The sequence below is a fragment of the Moschus berezovskii genome, chromosome 1, assembly GCF_049115385.1.
Source record: "Moschus berezovskii isolate FMDL1 chromosome 1, NW_MosBer_1.0, whole genome shotgun sequence".
Taxonomy (NCBI): Eukaryota; Metazoa; Chordata; class Mammalia; order Artiodactyla; family Moschidae; genus Moschus; species Moschus berezovskii.
The window spans coordinates 7,467,463-7,493,376 of record NC_142460.1 but is presented as its reverse complement, the minus strand read 5'-3'; the positions used below and the strand labels follow the sequence as shown (position 1 = coordinate 7,493,376).

The 25,914-nt window shown below is 38.4% G+C and overlaps 1 protein-coding gene across 15 annotated transcripts in view; it reads right to left on the bottom strand.

The window, feature by feature from the left end:
* Positions 1 to 25,914, bottom strand: part of TTC3 (tetratricopeptide repeat domain 3) — a 126,423-nt gene that overhangs the window by 53,900 nt on the left and 46,609 nt on the right. For all 15 annotated transcript variants that reach the window (XR_016037151.1, XM_088835066.1, XM_088835075.1 and 12 more), the window contains 12 exons: positions 25,105 to 25,225; positions 24,509 to 24,572; positions 22,086 to 22,146; positions 19,029 to 19,113; positions 13,709 to 13,843; positions 11,945 to 12,025; positions 9,746 to 9,858; positions 5,949 to 6,069; positions 3,661 to 3,783; positions 2,667 to 2,768; positions 926 to 1,018; positions 191 to 255 (listed from right to left, as the gene is read on the bottom strand). Coding sequence is in view for 14 of the 15 variants with exons in the window: in XM_088835066.1 (XP_088691192.1) it covers positions 191 to 255; positions 926 to 1,018; positions 2,667 to 2,768; positions 3,661 to 3,783; positions 5,949 to 6,069; positions 9,746 to 9,858; positions 11,945 to 12,025; positions 13,709 to 13,843; positions 19,029 to 19,113; positions 22,086 to 22,146; positions 24,509 to 24,572; positions 25,105 to 25,225 (1,164 nt within the window). In the remaining variant the exon portion in view is untranslated. The remainder of the gene's footprint in view (positions 1 to 190; positions 256 to 925; positions 1,019 to 2,666; positions 2,769 to 3,660; positions 3,784 to 5,948; positions 6,070 to 9,745; positions 9,859 to 11,944; positions 12,026 to 13,708; positions 13,844 to 19,028; positions 19,114 to 22,085; positions 22,147 to 24,508; positions 24,573 to 25,104; positions 25,226 to 25,914) is intronic.

The window sequence follows — 25,914 nt, the reverse complement described above, 5'->3', positions numbered from 1 at the left end:
TTCAAGTTTTTAGCAAACTATTCGAGGATAAGTTGTCTTGAAAGTTATAAATACCTATAAAATTCACTTCAAAACTACTTATTTGGATATGTGTGCTGAGCCAATTTTTAAAACAGCATTATTTAGAAATATGCATTTAACAGAATCATATTCTAATGGACATTATTAATCTCATTATTAAAAATCTTACCTAGAACATTTCTGTTTCAGGATAGGTCTTGGAGGAACCTTTTCTTTAATGACCTTGTGTTCAAACTTTAAATAAAACAGAGACATCTAAAATTTGCCTCATGCTCCCATGACATTAAGCATAAAATCACAAGTTTAACAAGCATTTCAAAAGCATAATCAACATCCAAATTGATAGAGAACAGTAATGATACTCTGACCCAAACAAAAGCCCAGAACACTTTAGCAACACAATTTACTAAAAAGAAGAACAAGAGAGTACACACAGTTAAAGAAGGTTAAAAAAACATTAAGAGTAAGCAAAAGATCAAATGAACGACAGATGTCATTACAACAACCCACTCCTACAGCTCCCACATAGTGCAGCTCAAGACCCTCTCCTCCCTCCCTAAGATCCCAAACCTTGTCAACACCAAAAAGTTTACTGGAAATTTAAAAAACAAGGTTATCAAAAGGAGTAAAATCAGTAAAACTGAAATGCAAAAAACCTCCTTTGCCTTTTAGGAGACAAAAGAACACGAGAATCCTTAATTGCAAAGAATCATTCTTTTCAAAAAAAAAAAGAGAGAAGCAGCATTCTTACATCCTATTATTTCCTATAATTTCTTATATTAAGTAACTATTTCATTCCTGGAAAATGCAAGACCCAAATAGTTTAAGTTCTATAAATTTACATCATGTAAGATATAAGCATTTTGGTTATCAATTTAATGAGATTTCCCCAGTGTCTACTTACTTTACATTTAACTTGACCACCACTACTGAAGATGATAATCTTTGAAATGATTCCTTCACAATCAGGAGTAAGACAAATTCCTTGCAGAAAATCCTATTTGATTTAAAAAAGTGGGGGGGGGTTACATCTTGGCATAAATGTACACATGTATGCCATTTTAACCACGGAAGAGTCAAAATATGATCTAAAACCTTCTTCAGGAGGCACTGCAAAGTCCCTGCTCACTGCCATCTGATTTCCAGAGCCTCCAGCTGCAGGGCTGTCCACCTGACTTGCTTGGTCACGTAAGGTGAGCTGCCCTGACGTGTGCTACCATCCACACCAAAGCTTTAAGAAATGCTGAGTGGACTGGTCACTGCTCTTTCCTCTAGATCACAAGAACATGTCCCAGTCACTCTTCAACTTCAATTAAGAAACAAAGTCCACAGCCCCACAGACTAGAGCTGCCACTGCCCAATCCTGGACAACAACTGCAAAACTGCAGACAAGTAATGTAAGCAAGAAACAAGCCTTTCTTACTTTAAGTCATGAGACATTCAAGTTACTTCAAGGTACCCTAGTGAAAGCTAATATACAGAGGGTACTTCAACCCATGGGAATGGTAGGACCACTAAGGGCATGGGTATAGCTGGTAGTGGTAGTTTGCGACTGTGTCCGACTCTTTGCGATCCCATGGACTGCAGCCCACCAGGATCCTCTGTCCATGGGATTCTCCAGGTAAGAATACTGGAGTGGGTTGCCATGCCCTTCTCCAGAGGATCTTCCTGACCCAGGGATTGAACCCGGGTCTCCTGCATTGCAGGAGAATTCTTTACCGTCTGAACTTTAGCACCACTGCCCTGAGGGTATAGCTAGAGAAGCTCAATTAAAGTGAGACAAAGACCCAGCACGAGCGCCTCAACGGCAACAGTTATTTGGTCACATCATCATACCTCTAGATAACAACATGAAAATGTGTAAAATATGAGAATTTATTTTTACTAAACTTTAATGATTACTTCTGCTAGCATTCACCTAGCACAACCACCTTATTCTTTTCTCAATAAGGACAGGGCTTTATATGAGGCTAAGGACATGAGTTTGATTGAGTGAACTCCAGGAGTTGGTGATAGACAGGGAGGCCTGGCGTGCTGTGATTCATAGGGAGGGTCGCAAAGAGTCAGACACGACTGAGCGAAAGAACTGAACTAGTGTAGAATAAGGTTCTTTTTTTTTTAAGTCCATAGTTTATATGGATCAGAAACAAAGTCTATGAATGAAGATTATTAAACTATGACTGCTCTCAAAGTATATCTGGCTAATGGTAATTAACACAATTATCTCGCTAATTAAGAGAAACTCCAACCAAATGTGGCAACACAAAATTTAAGTTGATTTCTTAGTACAAATTATCTCAAATGTTTTCAGAAAATAAAAAATTTGAGGCCCCAATTCTACATCATAACATTAAGTCACTTATTTTTGATCATACATTCCCAACATGAAAGGGGGGGTTCAACAATTGATTAAAAGCCTCTATGGTTACTGCCTTTACACTTGTAGAAATGAAAAACAAAAACTTTCTACTTTATCATTAAAACTTTAATACCTTCTATCATTAAAACTTTAACACCTTCCAATTATGTCTCACACAAAGAGAGAAATTCATATTCACTTAAGACTTTTCTTGAAGATTCTTGGGGAAGAAAAATCAATATACAATAAACATACTAAAAAATCCAGAAAATCTTGTCAGTCTTACCTTGTCAATTTTATCATTGAAGGTTGTAGTTTTTAACTTCTTCCAGCAGTTCATGTGAAATTCTATTTTACAATACTGGCAACAGCTGATTCGTATAAAACCCTGGGGTTTTAAAACAATTTTTAATTCACATCTTAAAAATGTCTACATACACTCTCTCCTTCACACCCACAACACATAAGAAGACAGAGACCTGTCTGCATTCACCTGGCAGACATGACTAGATGTCACATTTCCTCCTAGGGGACTATCCGTACCCCAGACTGCCTAGCGCTGAAAACACTGAGCTTGACTGACATTCATTTCCATAATTTACAGTAGTGTATTCCTTTGAAAGTGAAAGTGTTAGTCGCTCAGTTGTGCCCAACTCTTTGTGATCCCATGGACTGCAGCCCACCAGGCTCCTCTGTCCATGGGGATGTGCCAGGAGAGGATACTGCAGTGGTTTACAAAATATCAAATACTTTATAAACTTTATTTCATCTGAACTACTAACCAGGGACAGCAGGCAGCTTCTATCTTCTTGAATAAACTAAGGTGCAGCATTCTATTCACTCAATTAACTGCCAGACTCAGGCTAAGATTCAGGTCTCCAGAAGTTATTCAGTGATCACAGTGATTCTTGGATTTCAATTCCTCAGATTTGTGGACTCAAATTATGTAAGAAATTAGCACTGCGGCAAATCTGGGTAATTGCCTCACTTTGTCTCCTGTGCTCCTAAGGAGCAGGCAGCTACACGAAACGGTGGCAAGAAGGGGGCAACGGAATCAGCTCGCCTGCCTTCTCAGGTCAACACCACTGCCCTTGGTGCTGATTTCAATGGCTTTGGGCCCCCATGTGAGGTGCTGCAGACTTAAGTCAAAATGGGGCAGACAAGAGGATGTGCAGCTGCTGACAAGTCAGAGAACGCATCTCCAATTAAAGAATCCGTTCTGAAATCATTTTCAGGCACAATTCAGCAAGTTCATGTCCAGGTATACCCTCATTCTGTACCTTAAAGTCTGGATCGGTTATATACATCTGGATTTTGGAATATCCATGGCACTTCTGATAGCGACAAATGGCATCCGGCACTGGAGGGAATCTGCATTCTTCAACGAATTTCTCTAACAGCATCTATAACAAAAGTAACAAAATTGATAGGACAACACTAATTCATCAATCGAACTCTTTCAATAAGCTCTTGCCATCAAAATACTTTCAGCACAGAAAGGACCAAATGTCTTTCAGCCAAGAAACTACATACAACTTATAAAGTTTTTCTTCCTGGAGAGAGGCTAATGCAGAGACATGCTGAGAAAAGAATGGAAGAAAAGAACTGAACAAAAAATTTTCAGAATTTCAGACTGAATCAAAACCTTATACTTTGTTGTAATCCTCAAACCTCATTTTACAATACATACCTCTTAAAACCCCCCTTTAAGCATTTACAGGTGCCTAATGAGGTAGAATTACCCTCAGGACTCCACTGTTCTGCCCAGGGTCACTTTACCTGGGACATCTTCCCACCCTCCATTGACATTCATCCTCCTCCCTGAATCCCTGCACTTGTGCTTGCCCATCCCCTGAAGAATTACACCACTGCCACCGAAACCCCGAGACTCATGCCAGGCTTCCCAGGATGGTTCATTGATATCAATAGTTCCAGTGCCTCCATCCCAGTCCAGAATAAAGAGAGGAAAATCCAACAGTCCCTCTGTTTTATTTTTTATAACAGTTTTGTTCATATGTAATTTATGTACCATACAATTCATGCACTTAAAGTGTATAGTTCAGTGGTTTGTTAGTATATTCAGAGTCATGTAACCATCACCATAGCCTAAATTTAAAACATTTTCACCACCCAACAAGACATCCCACACCCATGAGCAATCCCTCATCTTTCCTCAGTCCCCTATCCCCTGACAACCACTAATACACTATCTGCCTTCATATACAGATTTTCCTATTGTGAGCACTTCACTCTGTGTGCTTCCACTGCAGGGGGCACAGGTCTGATCCCTGGTTGGGCAACTAAGACCCCACATGCTATGTGGTGTGGCCCCCAAAGAAAAAAGTCCTACTGTGGAGATTCCAGATAAACAGAATCACACCGGATCTGGCATTTCGTACCTGGCTTCTTTCACTCAGCGTAACGTTTTCAAGGTTCATCTATGTTGCAGCATGTATCATTACTTCACTCCTTTTTATGGCCAAATGTGTTATATGGATACACCACATTTTATTTAACCATTCATCAGCTAATGGCCTTTGAGTTCTTTCCACTGTTTGACTATTTTGAATAATGCTACTATGAACATTCATGTATAAGTTTTCGGGAAAACTTACATGTTCCTGTCTCTGAATATATTTAGGACTGAAACTGCTCAGTCATTTGGTAACTCTATCTTTAACCAATGAAGAACTCCCAGACTGTTTTCCAAAGCAGCTCCACCATTTAAAATTTTATAGCAATGTATGGGGGTTCTGATCTCTCCACACCCGTGCCAACACTTGTATTGTCTTTTTGATTATAGCCACCCTAATGGGTGTGAAGTGGTACCCTGTTTTCATTTGCATTTCTATGATGGCTAATTGGTGAAAACACTTTGCATGTTTGTCATCTATCTATACAAGCTGTTGGCAGATACTCCTATGCAGATCTTTCGGCTATGTTTAATTAGAGTAAGAGTTGATTCCTGTGCTTATAAAAGCTTTAGTTAAAAGCAAGTTCTGAGTATACACCAGGGCTCACCACAAGTAAAGGCCTATCCCAGTCAAGTTACATGATTTAGTCTTTCTAGAACTGGCAAAGCACCCATGATTCTGGATACGAGACCAATTTATACTTTTTAGGTCTTCAAATACAATGTTAATAACTATAGAAATTATAATGAAACAATGTGAAATCTTTCTCTAAGTACAACCAGCACACAACAGCGCACACTCCAGCCAGAATGCCTGGATTCAAGTCCCAGCTCCACCGTTTCCAAGCTATTTAATCCTGAACTCATCACTAAACCTGTCTAAACATAATCTTCCTCATCTGTCCAATGGGAATAATCACAGTGTTCATCACACAGGGTTGCTGGAAGAGGTACACGTAATGATAAATGGAAGCTGTATGATTGGAAAATAGGAAATACTCAATAAATGTTGGTGATTCCACCAGCTTTTAAAGGGGAAATGGAGGAGCTGAGTACAGAGTGCTACTACCTCTCCATCATTTTATACCTGAGTCAAGAGCACAGGAGTGCAGATGAGCTTTTATGGTTAGTAAGAAGCTCTACTGAAGTAATTACCTTTATCTTCCCTGGCTGAGTCTCCTCAATAACCACATTACTTGTGGGCCAAGTTAACACTCCAGGAAGACGACAGATCAAGGTTCTTGCTTTCTCAAAATGATTAAGAGCTTCTAAAAATCTGAAGTCAGAATTACAAAGAAGGTATTAAAGACAAGACATGAATCTCCATTCTCCACAAGGCACAGAGATGTCAAGCTTACCAGGAAGAGTACATTTGATAAATCACTGCACAGAAATATTCACGGTAACCCATATTTTCTTCAAAAAACCAAAGCCATTATCACTCTGCTACAAAAGTAATATAAATTAAACACGAATCTACCAGGACACTGGCTTTACTATGGTAGGTGCACAACAGTTTATTTAAAGCTGTAATTTATTTTTAAAAGTTTTCCACAATTAAAACAGAAAACTGAACAAATTTGGTTGTTCCATTTTTATGTAATTTACTAATCTAACTAAAGGAGATCCTTGTAGTGCAACACCATAGGTTCATGTCAACTAATTAATCATAAACGGGGAAATTTTTTTTAACTTGATTCATTTAAAACAGCTATAATAAAATCCTTCTGCTGTAAAACTGTTAAAGAGCTCGTGTATTCTGGACATCTTCAGCTATAAAGTAGTTAATTATTTTAACACAACAAATGTGTATGTAAACTGTCTTACTATAAATATGATATGTTTTAGTGCCAATTTACAGTTAAAAAAAAAAAAACCAATAGATTCCCAAAGTTCATTCAACCAAAGAATACTAGGATAATGAATTATAAGGTTCTCCCAGTCTCTATTCTTCTTGTTAGACTAGAGAAGCAAAAGGTTTCCTGTTCTTCAATCTTGAAACCATCTCCCAATTGAAGTCAATTTTACCTTTGCGTAGATGACTTCACCTGCAGAAAAGCTAGACCACCATCCACCATGCTGCTGCTGCGTCACTTCAGTCGTGTCCGACTCTGTGTGACCCCAGAGACAGAAGCCCACCAGGGTCCCCCGTCCCTGGGATTCTCCAGGCAAGATCACTGAAGTGGGTTGCCATTTCCTTCTCCAATATGTGAAAGTGAAAAGTGAAAGTGAAGTCGCTCAGTCGTGTCCGACCCTTAGTGACCCCACGGACTGTAGCCTACCAGGCTCCTCCATCCATGGGATTTTCTAGGCAAGAGTACTGGAGTGGCTTGCCATTGCCTTCTCCGCCATCCACCATAAGAACATTATAAACAGCAGGTCTTTAAACCAGAGACTACACATTATAACAGCAAAAACCAGCTGGCTTATTGGTCACTAGATGCCAAACTGTATTATTTTGAAATTAAAATTTAAAAGCCTTTCCACAACACTGTAAATCAACTATACTTCAATAAAATTTTTAAAAATTTTAAATGACTTTCAAAATGGTAAAACACTTCTTATCACAACCTCCATGACGTTACACATTTATGTTATTTTTCTAGATCTAGTGAATATGTGCATGTGGTCACTGCATTAAATGGGTGTGTCCTAAACAACTTACACTAAACTTTCAAATTAACTGCATTTGTTATTACCAGTGAGATGACTGCAAAATCCTCACTAACTGTGATTCTTAATAGAGTTGTGATGGTCAGACAGTAGCTTTCGGAAGTAAAAGAAACTTCTTTAATCTTTAAAGACCTTTAAAGAAGGTTCTAAACAGCCTCTAAAGTTGAGTTCTCAAGAGTCCCAATGGTCTGATAACATTTCCTCTAAACAATTAAGATGAAAATTTAAGGATAATTAAAAGTTATAAATAATATTCAATAAGTTAATTATTTCTTTATAAAAGTAATCTAACATACCTACCTCTATACTGGGTGTAAGTGGAAGGAACAGGGAGTTGTTTTTGTTTTTTTAGAAAGCTCAAATCATAATCCTGTCCCCTGATGCGCATACAGACATTTGGGGAGGTTAAGACGTGAAACAGAGAACAGATATGTATTAAAAGTTTGAGTAAGGACTTCAGGTACAAGTTCAGAAAAGAGTTTTTTTTCTTTCTTTTAACTCATGATGTCTTTCAACAAATATACACTTCATATTAAAACCATCCTCATACAAGTTTTGAGGGGAGAATAGATGACTGCAGCAAGCCAGACTTCCTGGTCCTTCACTGTCTCCCAGAGTTTGCTCAAATTCATGTTCATTGAGTAAGTGACGCCATACAACCACTTCATCCTGGAACCTGCTTCTCCTCCTGCCCTCAATCTTTCCCAGTATCAGGGTCTTTTCCATTTAGTCTGCTCTTCACATCAGGGGGCCAAAGCACTGGAGCTTCAGTTTAAGTATCAGTCCTTCCAATGAATATTCAGGGTTGATTTTCCTTTAGGATTGACTGGTTTGATCTCCTCGCTGTCCAAGGGACTCTCAAGAGTCTTCTCCAGAGCAATTCAAAAGTATCAATTCTTTGGCACTCAGCCTTCTTTACAGTCCAACTCTTGGATCCATACATGACTACAGGAAAAATCATAGCTTTGACTATACGGACCTTTGTCGGTAAAGTGTCTTCGATTTTTAATACACTGTCTAGGTTGTAGACAAGTTTCAAGGTGCAAGCATCTTTTAATTTCAAGGTTGCAGTCACCATCTGCAGTGATTTCGGAGCCTAAGAAAATAAAATCTGTCATTGCTTTCACTTCTCCCCTTCTATTTGCCATGAAGTGATGCGACTGGATGGCACGACCTTCCTTAGTTTTCTTTGAAAGTTTGAGTTTTAAGCCAGTTTTCTCACTCTCCTCTTTCACCCTCATTAGGAGGCTCTTTAGTTCCTCTTCACTTTCTGCCATTAAGAGTGGTATCATCTGCATATCTGAGACTGTTGGTATTTGTTCCAGCAGTCTTGATTCTAGCTTGTGATTTATCCAGCCTGGCATTTCGTATGATGTACTCTGCATGTAGATTGAGGGCAGGAGGAGAAGGGGACGACAGAGGATGAGATGGTTGGATGGCATCACCAACTCGATGGACTTGAGTTTGAGCAAGCTCTGGTAGTTGGTGATGGACAGAGAGGCCTGGCGTGCTGCAGTCCATGGGGTCGCAAAGAGTTGGACACGACTGAGAGACTAAACTGAACTGATTCTGCATGTAAGTTATATATATATATATTTATATATAAACAGGGTGACAATATACAGCCTTGTCATACTCCTTTCCCAATTTTGAACCAGTCAGTTGTTCCATGTAAGGTTCTAACTGTTGTTATTGACCTGCATATAGGTTTCTCAGGAGACAGGTAAGGTGATGTGGTATTTCCATCTTTAAAGAATTTCCCACAGTTTGTTGTGATTCATACAGTCAAAGGTTTTCGTGTAATCAATGAAGAAGCAGAATACTGGAGTGATTTGCCATTCCCTCCTTCAGTGGACCACATTTTGTCAGAACTCTTCACTATGTTCCTTGGGTGACCCTGTACAGCATGGCTCATAGCTCCATTGAGTAAACAAGCCCCTTCACCACAGCAAGGCTGTGATCCATGAAGGGATAATGTAAACCATTAATTTGTATCAATTCAGTCACAATTTATGAATGACATATACTAAAACATACAATATAAGACTTCTTGTGCCACATTATTAATGAGTTTCTTATTAGATTCAAAATTAGAAAGCACTGGTAACTGAATTGTTGATTTTAATAATTAATATTGAAATGTCAGTCCTCAAAGTAAACACAATTATCACAGTATGCAGGAGAAGATGTCAAAATCACTCCAGAACAGGGATCATCATCACATAAGACTTCAAATGAGTTACCGGCCTAAAGCATAATGTAGTGTAGTTTCCACTAACCTGTTTTTTTTCAAATACACTTTTCCAATTCCACAGTAGGCCAAGCAATCAAGTCCCTCACTGGGGTAGTGTTCAATCATCCTCTTAAACTGGTTTTCAGCTTCAGATAACTCCTTCGGCAGTAATGAGAACAGTGATCACTTACACAGAAAGAAAGGCTGGGAACAGATTTTACCTGAAGGTTGATTCTTTTTGCATAATATTAAAAACAACTGTATACCGAAAAATTTCTATGGTAAAATTACACCTTCTGCATTTCATTTTCTTAGCAATTACATAAAATATGACCATATGGATACTCAGACACAGAACCAAAATGATCCAGCTCTAGAATGAGAAGTTGGCACTGAACACAGGCAATGCACCGAATGAGCATTTACTAACATACACACAGGACCCAGTGTGTGCTGGCTAAAAAAGGCATAAGCTCATGGCAAAAAGATTGATTTGGACTGTTATAGTGCAAATGCACAATAACATATATCCTAGTAAGTACTGCTCCCTTAGGGTCACAGGAATTCCAATAATGTTGCCACAATGTTTTGTGACATAAGACAAATGTTGTGTCCTAAAAACAGCTATTCAGTAAAAATTTAGAACTTAAAATACATTCTTTGGACAATTCTCAACAGTGGAAGCCTCTGGGCTTTGAATGAATTTTGTTTTGGAAAAAATCCAAAAGATATTTAGCTCAAAGTAATACTGGTCATCACTCCATTGTGGGTGATAAAGGAAATGTCACTACAGAATGGAGTTAAGAAGACGTTCTGAAGTCAGTTCTATAGGAGGCATTCCAAAGCAAGGGCTTTTCTGGAGTAAATGCAGCAATTCCTTCTGGAGATACTCTGATTGATAAAAGAATGACAGACATTTAAAATAATTTTAAGTTCTATCATTGTTTTTTTAATCAAAATTAAAGTAAATTAAAAATGTAATAAACTATTTCTTCAAATCTGATGAAACAAAATATGATATTTATTATTACTCCTTTGAGAACATGTCGTCCTGGCTTCAAAAATCTACCAGAAAACAGACTGAGACAGCCCCTAATGGAAGACATGCATCTGCCCCATCAGGACAAGGGAAGCGGCCTGTCATGGGGAAAACGGCCCTCAGGCTCTGCGAACCACTCAGAGTGAACCTCATCAGGTAGCTGTTAGGGTTAAGCCTCATCTAGCCTAGGAAGCTTGGAGCCTAAGTTGGTACACAGGGTAATTTCTACCTGAGGTTAATTCGAGAACCATTTCTACTTCTTTTCAAAAATCCAACACTATGGAAAGCAGAGTATAATGCTGGGCAGTGCAGGTAAGTAAGCTTTCCAGGAGCACACTAAAGGACCAGAGTAACGGACACCAGGTGTGCTCACACCCATACTCTGACTGCATGTGGTTATGGGAAGCTCGAACTCTAGGAAATAATAAAATATCCAAGGTACTTGCTATCCAGAACTAAGAGCTATTAATATTAGCATTTTAAGTATGTTTTTAAAAATAAAACAGTATAACACAAAATTGAACTCTCCTTTTTTAACCTCCCGAGTCCAACTCCTTTCTTCTGTCACTAAATGCAACCATTACCTTAAACTTGATATATAAGGCTAGTTCATGTATTTATTTTTCTTTTATAAGATGCAGATAGCCATAAACAATATACACTTCTGCTCTGTAAATATTCCAAATTGTACATAAATGGTATCACATTGTTTACTACATTTCTAACTTGCCTTTTTCCCTCGATGTATTTCCAAAATCTATCATGATACATCAGGTCCTTTATTTTTTATACGAATAAAAAGTAGATTCCCACTGGTGGCCTGGCATAACTTTTTTCTAATGGAAATACAAACTAACTTTTCTTTTTAAAAAAATATCACAAACTAAATTAAATTTAGGCATTTCAGAAAAAATTATCGCTTCTCAGCCTTTCGGCCAAGATCAAGTGTAGAAAATATTATCAAGAAAGTACACAGACAGCGCTCACTAAACTTACTGTGCTAATCACTTCATGATTTACATCAGTCAGATCATTATGCTGTACACCTTAAAATTATACAAAGCTGTATGTCAATTATATCGCAGTAAAACTGGAAGAGAAAAAAAGTACTCAGAAGGAAATAAGTCCAGACGGGAAAACTATTTTAACATATCTTCTAAAGTTAATGGTGTATTTTAAGTCTATTATCACTGTTACAAATCTTACCTCAGGCTGTCCTATTCCAAGGAGTGAAATGGCACGTCCGTAGATTACTAACACGTAGTTAATCATGGCCAGGTTCAATTGCTGTCAATAAAAATCCTCTTGTTAAATATCTGAACATAATTCTGCCCAATTTATACCATATTGATATGATAACCACAATAGTAAAAGAAGTGTAAACAACCTAACTGCTATTGGGTCAAGGACAAACAGAATTAGAAAACATATTTTGCAAAGATCTGCAATTATATTGCTATTAAGTGTTTAAAACACAGAATCACTGTATCAGAATTACTTGAATGAACATGGTTCATAATAGAAAAACTGATATCATATTCTTCTGCATAAAAATGGGAAGAGTAATAGACTACATTCTTGGGTTAGCCATAAAGTCCATTCGGGTTTTGCCATACCATCTTATGAAAAACTCCAACAAACTTTTATGGCCAACTCAATATTTGCAACAGACTGGTTCCAAATAGGAAAAGGAGTGCGTCAAGGTTGTATATTGTCACCTTGCTTATTTAACTTATATGCAGAGTACATCATGAGGAACGCTGGGCTGGAAGAAGCACAAGCTGGAATCAAGATTGCTGGGAGAAATATCAATAACCTCAGATATGCAGATGACACTACCCTTATGGCAGAAAGTGAAGAGGAACTCAAAGGCCTCTTGATGAAAGTGAAAGAGGAGAGTGAAAAGGTTGGCTTGAAGCTCAACATTCAGAAAACGAAGATCATGGCATCTGGTCCCATCACTTCATGGGAAATAGATGGAAAAACAGTGGAAACAGTGTCAGACTTTGTTTTTTTGGGCTCCAAAATCACTGCAGATGCTGATTGCAGCCATGAAATTAAAAGACGCTTGCTCCTTGGAAGGAAAGTTATGACCAACCTTGATAGTATATTAAAAAGCAGAGACATTACTTTGCCGACCAAGGTCCGTCTAGTCAAGGCAATGGTTTTTCCCGTGGTCATGTATGGATGTGAGAGTTGGACTGTGAAGAAAGCTGATCGCCGAAGAATCGATGCTTTTGAACTGTGGTGTTGGAGAAGACTCTTGAGAGTCCCTTATACTGCAAGGAGATCCAACCAGTCCATTCTAAAGGAGATCAATCCTGGATGTTCATTGGAGGGACTGATGCTAAAGCTGAAACTCCAATACTTTGGCCACCTCATGAGACGAGTTGACTCACTGGAAAAGACTCTGATGCTGGGAAAGGTTGGGGGCGGGAGGAGAAGGGGACGACGGAGAATGAGATGGCTGGATGGCATCACCGACTCTGTGGACATGAGTTTGAGTGTACTCCGGGAGTTGGTGATGGACAGGGAGGCCTGGCGTGCTGTGATTCATGGGGTCGCGGAGAGTCGGACACGACTGAGCGACTGAACTGAACTGAACTGAACAATATTTGCTCTCTCACAACCCCACATAAACTATCTAGCCAATACTTTCTTTGTAGATGAAAAGACATAACTAAAGTGAGCCCAAATCCTTGATTTTGTACTCTAATAAAGACAAAAAGCCAAGAACTCTAACGAACACCAACTATAGTGCAATGAGAGTTTAAACCCAGGCTGTATAGCTAGGGCAACCATAGAGGCTGAATCAGAGCATTATCTGCGTCTTACAACCTGCATTAGGTTCAGCCAATCTCAGCACGGTCTAAGATACACTAAAACAACGAAACCAAAGTTTTGGTTCTCGTCTACATTCCTCTGAAATGCATAAGCACTGGTAAACAAATCACCAGAAGGCAATTTTACCTTTATTTTTTGAGGATCTAAACCATTGAGCAACTCTGTGAAGGCTTGGGCGGCGCTGCGGCAGCGCTGCTCCAGCAAGGCCGTGTAGCCATCCTGGATTAAGCTTCTCAGCATTTTCATTATATTAGCAAAATCCTACAAAAAGAAATTCTATTTCAGTAGTCTAGAGCTATGCATGTTTAGTCTAAAACATAAGATGCCAAAGTTCATCATTAAGCAGTTACACTTTATAACTGATCATAAAATATGCAAAGCTAACCTTTATGCATTATAGCCCTTTTTCAGCACACCACCATTAAAGTAGAAATTAAAATGTACAGCTTCACATCTTAATTCCAACATTTCCAGCGCTGCTCATGACAGGAAAGGGTGGTTCACTTTATAATACTAAGCCGTGTTCTCTTTACCAGACTAGACAAGACAGTGTTTGGAAATTTTAACAGCACAAATGGAGAACATTAGCCATCATTTAACTAAGTATATTATTTGGCTGAGACTTGAACAATTAGACAAGTAAGAACAAGCAATCAATTTACAGGTCACTATCAGATTTCAACAACTGCCCTTACGTCCTGAAACAAACCCTAATTCTCAACAAGAAATGGCTACTTCAATCAGTAGCTCTATTCCTGCCTAATATGTATTTGAATATAATTAGAACTATTGGGAGAGATATTATAATACTAGGTTAAATGCAAAGGGAAGAGCATAAACAAAAAATTGCTATAATGCATCCTGAAATAAAGTGAGAAAAACTTTATAATCTGAATATACATGAGCATATACATTATAATTTGAATTCAGATTTTAGTTACACGGCAATAGCTATAGGCCAGAAAAGTTGTATGAAGACTGGAGAAATAAGACTACAGGCTAAACTTACATCTCCTCACGCCCTGACATACATGTGTGCGCCGTTCACTGGAGCAGAAAATGCAAATATGTGCATGACATTCCTCACTGTTTCTAACAATGAGGATCCAAAAGGACACCCCACTGCACAAAGCACGGAGGGAAAAACAGTCTGGTCACAAACAAAGCTACCTATTGCTTTTTTGTCCAATGAATCAAAGTTTAAGAGAACGTTACCCCTGAATACACATAGAAAAGAGCAGGTCTCACATAAACTTGGTATTTGCTATACAGTATTTAAATAGCTCAACAACAGCCGTATTTATGTTATGAAAGGAATTTTAACACTTACAGAAGACCATGTGCTATCTGCACACATACTAGTTTATTAGCCTTGAATGAACTAATTCCATTCTAACCTTTCATTCTAGGAAAAAGATCCATTTGCCTTATGTTTCACTGGAAATTAATTCTCTCAATACAGTACAAGTCAGTGGTCTGTACTGAAAGCTCCATGAGTGGGCTGAATGGCACTGCCAGTCCTCAGCATATACAGGGGCCTAAGTAAAAGTGTGTTAAACAAATGAAGGCTCAAAAATAACTATCATTTTTATTTAAGCAAACTTTTGTCTTTAGAAACTGTCTTTAGTATTTAAGTCCCTCAGTCTTTAGGATCAGTAAAATCAAAATAAAGTGACAATTTAAACACTGTTAAAAATTCTAAAAACCCTTTCACGCAACTAATTAGAAAGCTGTTGAAACTGATTAGGAAACATTAAAAATGCTTGAAACTTGCTTCATTCCAACAGACCTTAAAAAGAAACGTAATATATACCTAAAATAGATAAAAGAATTTTAAAATGACCCACATACTGAAATGAGTATTGTGTTCCATGTTAATATTCATTTGGGGGAGATTTAAATCCAGTATTTTATTTTAGAAGAAATAGACCTGTATTGTGTTACATAGAGCACTGAATTGTCAAAGCAGAAAATAGTCTATAGGTATTCAATGAATGGAATAGTAACTAATCATGGTTGGTTCTGGAAATTCTGGATTCTGTTGTTGTTTAGTCGTGTCTGACTCTTTGTGACCCCATGGACTACAGCACACCAGGCTTTCCTGTCCTTCACCATTTCCTGGGGTTTACTTACACTCTTATCCATAGAGTCAGTGATGCCATCCAACAATCTCATCCTCTGTTGTCCCCTTCTCCTACCTTCAATCTTTCCCAGCATCAGGGTCTTTTCCAAGGAGTCAGCTCTCATATCAGATGGCCAAAATTATTGGAGCTTCAGCTTCAGTCCTTCCAATGAAGACTTAGGATTGATTTCCTTTAGGATGGACTGGTTTGATTTTCTTGCAGTCCAAGGGACTCTCAAGAGTCTTCTCTAACACCACAGTTCAAAAGCATCAATTCTTCAGCGCCTAGCGTTTTTCATGGTCCAGCTCTCACATCCATACATGACTACTGGAAAAACCATAGCTTTGACTAGATGGACCTTTGTTGGCAAAGTAATGTCTCTGCTTTCTAACATGCTGTCCAGGTTTGTCACAGCTTTTCTTCCAAGGACCAAGTGTCTTTTAAATCTCATGGCTGCACTTACTGTCCGCAGTGATTTTGAAGTCCAGGAAAATAAAGGTTGGTCGCTGTTTCCATTGTTTCCCCATCTATTTGCCATGAATTGATAGGACCAGTAGTGATGGGACCAGGGCTTCCCTAGTGGCTCAGATAGTAAACTGCCTGCCTGCAATGCAGGAGACTCAGGTTCCATTGCTGGGTCGGGAAGATCCCCTGGAGAAGGAAATGGCAACCCACTCCAGTATTCTTGCTTGGAAAATCCCATGGACGGAGGAGCCTGGCAGGCTACAGTACATGGGGTTGCAAAGAGTCGGACATGACTGAGCGACTTCACTTCCTCTTTGAAATAAGGAACAGATAGCGTTAAGTCCACTGACTTTGTTCTTTGTTCTTTTGATGGGACCAGATGCCATGATCTTTTGTTTTTTGAATGTTAAATTTTAAGCCAGTTTTTTCACTTTCCTCTTTCACCTTCAACAAGAGGTCTTTAGTTCCTCTTTGCTTTCTGAAATAAGGGTGGTGTCATCTGCATATATGAGGTTATTGATATTTCTCCAGGCAATCTTGATTTCATCTTGATCTTCATCCAGCCCAGCATTTCACATGATGTACTCTGCCTATAAGTTAAATAAGCAGGGTGACAATATCCAGCCTTGACATATTTCTTTCCCAATTATGAACCAATCCATCATTCCATGTCTGGTTCTAAATGTTGCTTCTTGACCTGCATACAGACTTCTCAGGAGGCAGGTAAGATGGTCTGGTATTCTCATCTCTTTAAGAATTTTCCATAATTTGTTGTAATCCACAGATTCTGTTAAAGTTTCTGTTTCTTTCTGAGTTTTCATAAGCGAGATTTTTCTAGAAATTTGTCTATTTCATCTATAAACATTTTCAAATTTCTTGGTATAATGTTCACAATAGTACTGTGATATAGTAATTGTAATATTAAAGAGTCTGTAAGTAATGTACCTTTTCCATTCTTGATATTGCTTTATTGTATCTTCTTTTATCAGTTTCCATGTGTGCTCAGTTGTTTCCAACTCTTTATGGCCCCATGGAATTTTCCAGGCAAGACTACTGGAGTGGGTTGCCATTTTCTTCTCCAGAGGATCTTCCCGACCCAGAAATAGAACCTAAGTCTCTTGCATCTCCTGCACTGGCAGGCAGATTCTTTACCACCAGCATCACCTGAGAAACCCACCAGTGTCTGCTGCTGCTGTTCAGTTGCTCAGTTGTGTCCGACTCTTTGTGACCCCATGGACTGCAGCATGCCAGGCTTCCCTGTCCATCACCAACTCCCAGAGCTTACTCAAACTCATGTTCACTGAGTCAGTGATGCCATTCAACCATCTCATCCTCTGTCATCCCCTTCTCCTGCCTTCAATCTTTCCCAGTATCAGGGTCTTTTCTAATGAGTCCACTCTTCACATCAGGTGGCTAAAGTATTGGAGCTTCAGCATCAAGTCCTTCCAATGAATATTTAGGGTTGATCTCCTTTAGGATTGACTGATTTGACCACCTTGCAGTCCAAGGGACTCTCAAGTGTCTTCTCCAACACAGTTTAGTTTCCATACTGGTGTGTAAATTTTATTTATATTGTCAAAGACAAAGAGTCAACTTTTAGCTCTATGGATCCTTTATGTGTTGTTCCATTTCATTACTTTCTTTTTCTTTTAATAGGTAAGAAGTAGACTTATTTAGAGAGAAACACACTCCACAGAGTGTGGGCCATCTCAGAAGTTAAGAGGCTCATTTTATTATTTTCTACTTTGTTATTTCCTTCTACTTTCTTTTTTTGTTGTTTTTTCCCTTGTTCTTGGGAGGAAAGTATCACTAATTTAAAAGTCTTGGAAATCCCCTGGTGGTCCAGTGATTAAGACTCTGCACTTCCAATGTAAGTTCCAATGCAAGAGCATGGGTTCAATCCCAGGTCAGGGAACCAAACACACCGCACATGCTGCAGTAATAAACAAGTAAATACATAAATGCCTCTGTTCTCTTAATACATGCATTCAGCTTGTCAAATTTCCTTCAAAGTAATCTTTTAGCTGGATCCCTTGCATTTTTTAAAATGTTTTCTTTGAGAGCAGTTTCAGGTTTACAAAAAAACCCAAGAGGGAGGCACAAAGATTTCCACATACTTCCTTGTTCCCTTAAATGCATAGCTTCCACCACTATCAGTGTCACTCATCAGAATGACATACAGTTGTTTTTTTTCTTAAACCAAGGATTAACCGACACTGACACCGCATAATCATCCGAAGCCCACAGCTTACCTGTGAACCCTATGGCTCACTCTTGGTGTACATTCTACAGGCTCAGACAAGTGCATAATGTATCCATCATCTATACTATCAGACAAAGGATTTTCACAGCCCAAGAAATCCTCTGGGTTCTGCCTATTCATTTCCTCCCCCTTAATGTACATTTTTTATTACTTACTCAATATCATAGAAAGAATTTTATTTACATTTGTCTGATAAATAAAAGAATAAAACGCTTGCTCCTTTAAGATTTTATGGTAGGTGTAATAAAACTGCAGGTATTTAAACCTCTTAAAATTATTTAACTTAAAAGTTAAAACTTTGGGAAGCAAAGATCACCAAAGCTTCATATCTTTGGAAAGACTTGCTTCTTCCTTTTAACACTTGTGCAGTATTAACCATTAGTTAAATCTCAGCTTCACATAATTACCAACTTAAAATTTAGATTTAATGATTGTTTGGTCTCTTAGCAATCATCTACTAAATTCTATGTCCATAACTAAAATTACATTAGAAAAACCCAAAAACTTAAGAGTGGTATGTGATTAGACTTCATTCAAGTGACAAAATGTTATGTTCAGAAAGACTCTTTTCCATTAGCAAAGTCTCTGCCTTTACCTGGTGTGCGGCTCTGGAAGATTTAGAAAACTGTTTCTCCAAAATGTTTTTCAAATCTACTGGTAAAGTTTCCTGTGAACCAGGGCTAAAAGAGAAAAGTACTGTTGTGAATTATTTTAAAACAATCCTGCTTATATAAAGGAAAATACTATTATTTATTGAAAGTCATATCAAACATTGACCAAATGGAGAGTCACAAATTCCTAAACAGAAATATTACCAAGATGCTGATTCTCTGCCAAGTAATTTCTAAGTTTAATAAAACCCCTATTAAATTAGAGGGGAAGGAGGACCAGATGAACTCATTATACAGACATTATGGAAGAACAGCTTAAAAAAAATAATAAATTTGGGATTTACACTGATCATCAAGTTATTACAAATCTAAGTCATCATAACAACAAACTCCTGAGACAATCAATGTGCCCAATAAATACTCCAAAGATGTTCCATCTCAGGCAAAAATCAAATAAAAAGACACAAACATTTCAGAAAGGCTGAGCCTAAAGGTGGTGTTTTCTGACACCAAATGTGTGGTGCTTTGAAACCAAATACCTGTAATTTTCCACACCAATTCAGCAACATCAACTCAGAGTCCAACAATTCAATTCTAACACCAGCTGTGGAGTTAGTAACTCAGGCCCCACAGGTTAGAGGCTCAGTCCCACAAGGCTGCCCTCACTTCAGCCACAATGGGGTACCCAGGCTACCCACACTTATGCCCCACTGACTACAAATTCAGGGGTTTCTGTGACCATCCCTTAGGTTCAACTATTCCTGAGGACAACCCAGAGAACTCAGGAAAGCACTTTACTTATGGTTATCAGTTAGTTGTAAAGGACAGAGGTTGGGAGCAGCTCAGTGGAAAAGATGCAGGGAAGGTGTTGGGGAGAAGCACCATGCTGCTTTCACGCTGCCCCCGAGTCACTGCTCCCTGCCATCACCATGTATTCACCAACCCAGAAGCTCCCTTAACCCCTGTGTTTGGAGGTTCTTACTGAGATATCATTACACAGGCATGAATGATTAAATTACTGGAAACTCGTGACTAAACTCAATTTCTAGCTCCCTTCCCCTCCCAAAACACTAGCGGGTGGGGGGTGCTAAAAGTTCCAACCAATCACACGTTTTATTTATTTGGTGACCAGCCTCAATTTTGAAGACAGGGGGACCCAGTCTTGAGTCACCTTATTAGTATAAACTCAAGTAGGGAGGAAGGAGCTCCAAAGTCTTTTCAAAGTAACCAAAGACTCTCTCTTCACTCAGGAAACTCCAAGGGTCCTAGGAGCTCTGTGCCAGGAACTAGGGACATGGACCAAATCTATAAACATCTTTCTTATACCATACTCTCTCGTAGCTTAGTACCAGTATGAACACTGCTCATTTTTTGAGAACAAAATATGGCAAAAAATATACACAAAGGGCACACACATATATATATTTGAATATATATATATTTGAAAATGTATCAAATGCCCTTTGATGACAATTCCTACTCTAGAAATTCCTCCTTCACATAACATCTATACCAGTAAATATCCTACTGCCATGAAAATGAAGAATGTAGATATCCATGGTCAGATATGGGAAGGTAGTCAAGGCATTTTAGAAGAGATAAAGGCAAGCTAGAGGCCAGAATGGTTCTAACAATGAAAATGATAGTGTTAACGATGATAGTTCCAGTGTACTGAACATTTACTATGTTCCAGGGCTCTAAGAATTTTATGTGTTTGTCCTACTTGGACTTCCCTTATAGCTCAGTTGGTAAAGAATCTGCCTGCAATGCAGGAGACCCAGGTTCAATTCCTGGGTTGGGAAGATCCCCTGGAGAAGGAAATGGCAACCCTCCAGTATTCTTGCCTGGAAAATTCCATGGACAGCGGAGTTGGTGGGCTACAGCCCATGGGGTCGTAGAGTTGGACATGACTTAGCGACTAAACCACAAAACCACCATCCACTTTATTATATAATAACCTCATGAAATAGATATAATCAAGAAGAGTATTCAGTCTGAAAACAGAAACAAAACATCTGGAAAATCAAGTTAACTTTAACACAATGGGTTGAAATTTTAACTATGCATTCAGAGAATATACATGTATTGGGTTTTGGTTTCTTTTTGTGCTGAGAGAAGAGGGGTGAGGAGGAAGACCCAGGGCTTTTCTAACAAATAAGAGAATAACATAAGGCACTATGGCTTTGCTTTGTATATAACTTTTGTAGCACCATCAAAAAATGGTACTTTACTAATTTCTCTTAGTGCGATGATATTCAAATGATATTCATTCTCCTTCAAGCACCTATCAAGGAATCAGCCTTCAGATACAAAGAGAAAACTGAAGACTAGTGGAACTGTGGCAATGAAGGCTTTATAGTTTCACCAGCATCATTTTCATTGTTTTCATGAATTTCTGTATCTACTGTAAGATTTACACTTTCACTTTGCCATCAATTTACATCGCTGTAGGTAATGGGAGATTAAAGACTGGTGCCAAGAGTTCCTACTGTTAATTGGGGGAAATGCTTGGTAGAACCACTTTGTAAGTGGTTGGTTTATTAGTAAATCCTTTCCTCTAATGGGATAATGATGCAAAAGGGCCTCTGAATACACACACAGCCGTGTCAGGGCATGTAGAGTCAGTTTCCAGATGGTCAAGAAATGATTAATAGCAATTTCTAAAGAAAGGCACTAGAGAAGGAACTGAGAGACAGGTGAAATCAAGTGAACAGTGAAGGAGATCAAATATTTACTTTGTAGTTATATGAATATGCCTTCCTCTTCCTGAGCATGTATTTTGAAATTTTAGAAAATTTATGCTGCTATATCTCCTATTATATGACTCTCAGTTAATTAACATCCAGGATTAAATAACCCTTTAGCCAAAAATGATCTTCTTCCAAAGACATGCCTAGACATTTGAAAGAGATGTACTTATCATAATACACATATGCAGAAGTAGCTACTATTTGAAAGAGATTTATTTTTCCTTTCTTCTTGGGAGGCGGACATTATGGAAACAAAATAAAGCAAAAGAAAAAAACAGATAAGAAACATACCTGAACTTCTCCAATTCATTGTTTCGAGATTTTTGTTTCCCTTTATATTTTGGAGGCTGACCTGCAAATACAAAAGTATTTGTTTCTGAAATCTGTACATAAAAATCTATAAGCTTAAAAGTAAAGTTTTTTTAAAAATGTACACTGGAATAATAAAGCAAAGGGAGCAATATTGTGAGTCTAACAGGTAAGCTATTAAAAAAAAAAGCTACTGATAGTGTTTCTCTATGTATGCTATAAAATTACTGTAAGAATAAATTATAATGATGATTACAGTAGATACAGAAGAGATATAGTTTACGAGAGATATAGATATAGAAGACATATAGAAGGCTATAGTTGCTTTTTTTTTTTTAGGCTATAGTTTCTATTCTCAGGGAGTTTATAATCATATGGGAAAAAAAGACAGTCACTTCAGTAATTAAACAACAATCCCCACTAAGAAGGGAAAATCACATAAGCTGGAGTGACTGGGAAAGGCGTCCGGGGGGATGCAGCATCTGTGTTTAAGGTAACAAGTAGGATTTACATAGAATGGGCCAAATGGAGTTCGTTTTAACAAGCACTAGGCAAACCTGTGTGATTGAGGGGGTTATGTAAGGACAGGCTGAAAGGGGCAGCTGGTGTGAATGTGTACATGCCCAGTGCTCTGACTCTCCAGCTCAGCCTTGACCTCCTCAGGAGGAGCAGAGCGCCACTGTACACACTGTACACAGCTGTGCACAAGAGAGCACAGGTGGGGACGAGGTGCATCTGAAGGAAGCTTTGGGAGAAGCAAGTCAGCTATGTACCAGGGAGGGGCTGACAGCCTGAGCTCTGGGGGGCCTCAGAAAACCAGAGGCTTCTAGAAAGAAGAGTTCCAGTTTGATTTCTACTGGGTGACCTAGGGCAAAATTTAATCTAATTCTGGGACCTCAATTTCTTTGAACACAGATGCAGAACTATGAACAGTATTTAAATGATTTAAATGTTCTAATAATGGCCTAAGAAATATCAATAAATTACAAGCTGTTTTTAAAGAAAAATAGTTTTATTCTCAAGTATTTTGCATATGCCATAAAGTCACATCAGGGAAGGCAGGCACCTGTGTTTCCCCCCTTTGTACCTGCGCTACAGTGTAACTTTTAAAGAAAAATAGTTTTATTCTCAAGTATTTTGCATATGCCATAAAGTCACATCAGGGAAGGCAGGCACCTGTGTTTCCCCCCTTTGTACCTGCGCTACAGTGTAACCAGTGGTAAGTGGTTGGATATCCAGCACTGGAGCCTAAGAGAAGATAGAGCTGCAGGAAGTAAAAGACCGAAACGACTGCCGGAAGCAAAAACACTGAAAAAAAATAAAGGAACCAAAAAACTAGTGAAAGAAAAGAGGGCAACAGGATCACTAACTAGAAGGTCAACCATCTAACCACAATCGCTCTGAAAGGAGCTCATGAAAACTTGAGGAAGTAACGTGTGTGTAACCACAACCTTGGAAAAGACTCTGATGCTGGGAGGGATTGGGAGCAGGAGGAGATGGGGACGACAGAGGAGGAGATGGCTGGATGGCATCACCAACTCGATGGAGGTGAGTCTGAGTGAACGCCGGGAGTTGGTGATGGACAGGGAGGCCTGGCATGCTGTGACTCATGGGGTCGCAAAGAGTCGGACACGACTGAGCGACTGAACTGAACTACAACCTTGAACCATTGAGAAAATCTGAATTCTCTCAAACTTTGTTTTAAAAGGCAGAGAAGAATGAAATCCACTTCAGAATGACTTCCTTCAGAAGTGGGAAGTATAAAGGGACACAGAAAAAATGCGACATGAGTATTTGCTTCTCTGAAATCTTTCATTTCCTCAAGACACCAAGTAGATGACGTCTGCTGTATCTGTGTTTTCTAGATGCATAAATAAATGCATGCACTAAACACATATAATTTAAATAAACTAGTATTAAAGTATATTCATTCTCAACATATACTTAGGGGTGACATCACCCCAAAGAAAGTTGGAATTGGTTACTGGAAAATGAAAAAAAATCTTTTTATATATAAGGCACACATGTACATACAGAACATAAAACAGATAAATAGTACCTGAAGTATTAAAGTTTCATGAAAGGAGAAACAGCTCTGAGAGCAGGGGGTAGATAATGAAATAAAGAAACACTGGCCTAGTGGAAATTAGGTAGCAGACCAAGAGAGCATCATTTTTCCTTTCTATACCTTGACCTGGATTTCCAAAATTAAATTTATTAAGTAATATGAAAAGACTGAGCATTTACTTCAAATAAATATTCCAATTTTTTTCTAGACTCAGAAGCACTGCAAAGTAAAAGGAGAACAGCAAACACAAGTGAGGCTTTTGCGAATTTTAGCATGTAGAAGCTTAGGCAACACTACATGAATTCAGCAAAAATTTACAGAAGGGGGAAAAACTCACTTGATGGTGGTACAAATTCAGGATGACAGTCACTATCATCTACTTTCAGAGCTTCATCTACCACCTATCATGAAAATAAAATTACTGACTTTAAAAAAATATACAGCCATGAACAACAGCTAAATAATGAAGTAGAACAGAATTTATCTAAGCACCTAAAATATTCAGCTTTACCAAATGAATAAACCAACAAAATGCTAAGTACTGCACAATAAATGCTGAATTAATCCTATAACATCTTTCCTTATGCTCCTCTCCCAAACTGAATATAGCCTCTTTGAGACTTTCATTATTAACAACAAAAGAATTATATGGTGAATTGGGAAAGTTCCCTTCAATGCCCATCTAAGTCCAAAACACCAATTCCCCCTTTTCCCCCTCAAGCCCCAGAAAGAAATATAAATGTGAACTTGACCTCTGAGTACATCACAGGTCAGAGGAAAACTCAGACACAGGTCATCTGGGACACTGAGCACAGAGCCAGGCTATAGGCTTAGAGATGCCTATCAGTTTCTATTATCACAAAAACATTATTATAAAATATGAGACTATCTATACTTAAAATAATTTTAATATTGGTTTTTCACTGAGCTTACCTTTGGATTCTGATTACCACCGTTTGCCATTTCGTGGTTTGTTTTTCTGAAATTTTTTTCAGTTTCCACAAAGTTAAGTGAAGTACTAAATGCAGGTGCTGATAAACTAGGTATGTAGGCCCTGAGCAGTAATAAAAGAAGTAATAATTTTATTTCTATTGATTAGTATTTTTTTAAAGTTATCGTTCAAACAAGGAGGTTTTAGCAAGTACAGCCTTTTTTCCTCGAAAGCAAAGTAATAGCTTCGAAAAGAATCTCTACCTCTGAGATTGGGTTTTTACATTAAATATTGCTTTAAATTTGGAATTAAAAGCTCAAAATAGATGAAGAACAACTCAAGAAATGTATACTGGTTTCTAATATTAACATAAGTAAGTCTCTCTGTTATAAATTTAACAGTTTCAACATCCCAGGCATGTGGGTAAAGTTAAATCTATTTTAACTGCCAAATAAAAAAACATAGAATCCTGACTGCTATTTGTTTTCTTATGAGAAGAAAATGAGCTCCAGTCTATCTGCTGCGTACTTCTAACAGGAGTGTCTCAGCCTTGTTTGAAAAGGTATCAGGAGGCTGGAGGCGGATGCTTCCAGGATGGAGGTGAGGGGTGAAAGGCACAGACTGTGCCCCTGGTCTCTGCTGCCAGGACCCTCGTGGCCAAAACTGGTGCCACCGAAGCACAGTTATGTTCTCTTAACACTTCACGCCTCCTCCCCATGGGCTTAGGCTATGGCTCTCCAGTACACATATATGCAAATACCTCAGCAAAACAAATCACAGGTCATCACCTAATCTTACAAACACACTTTAAA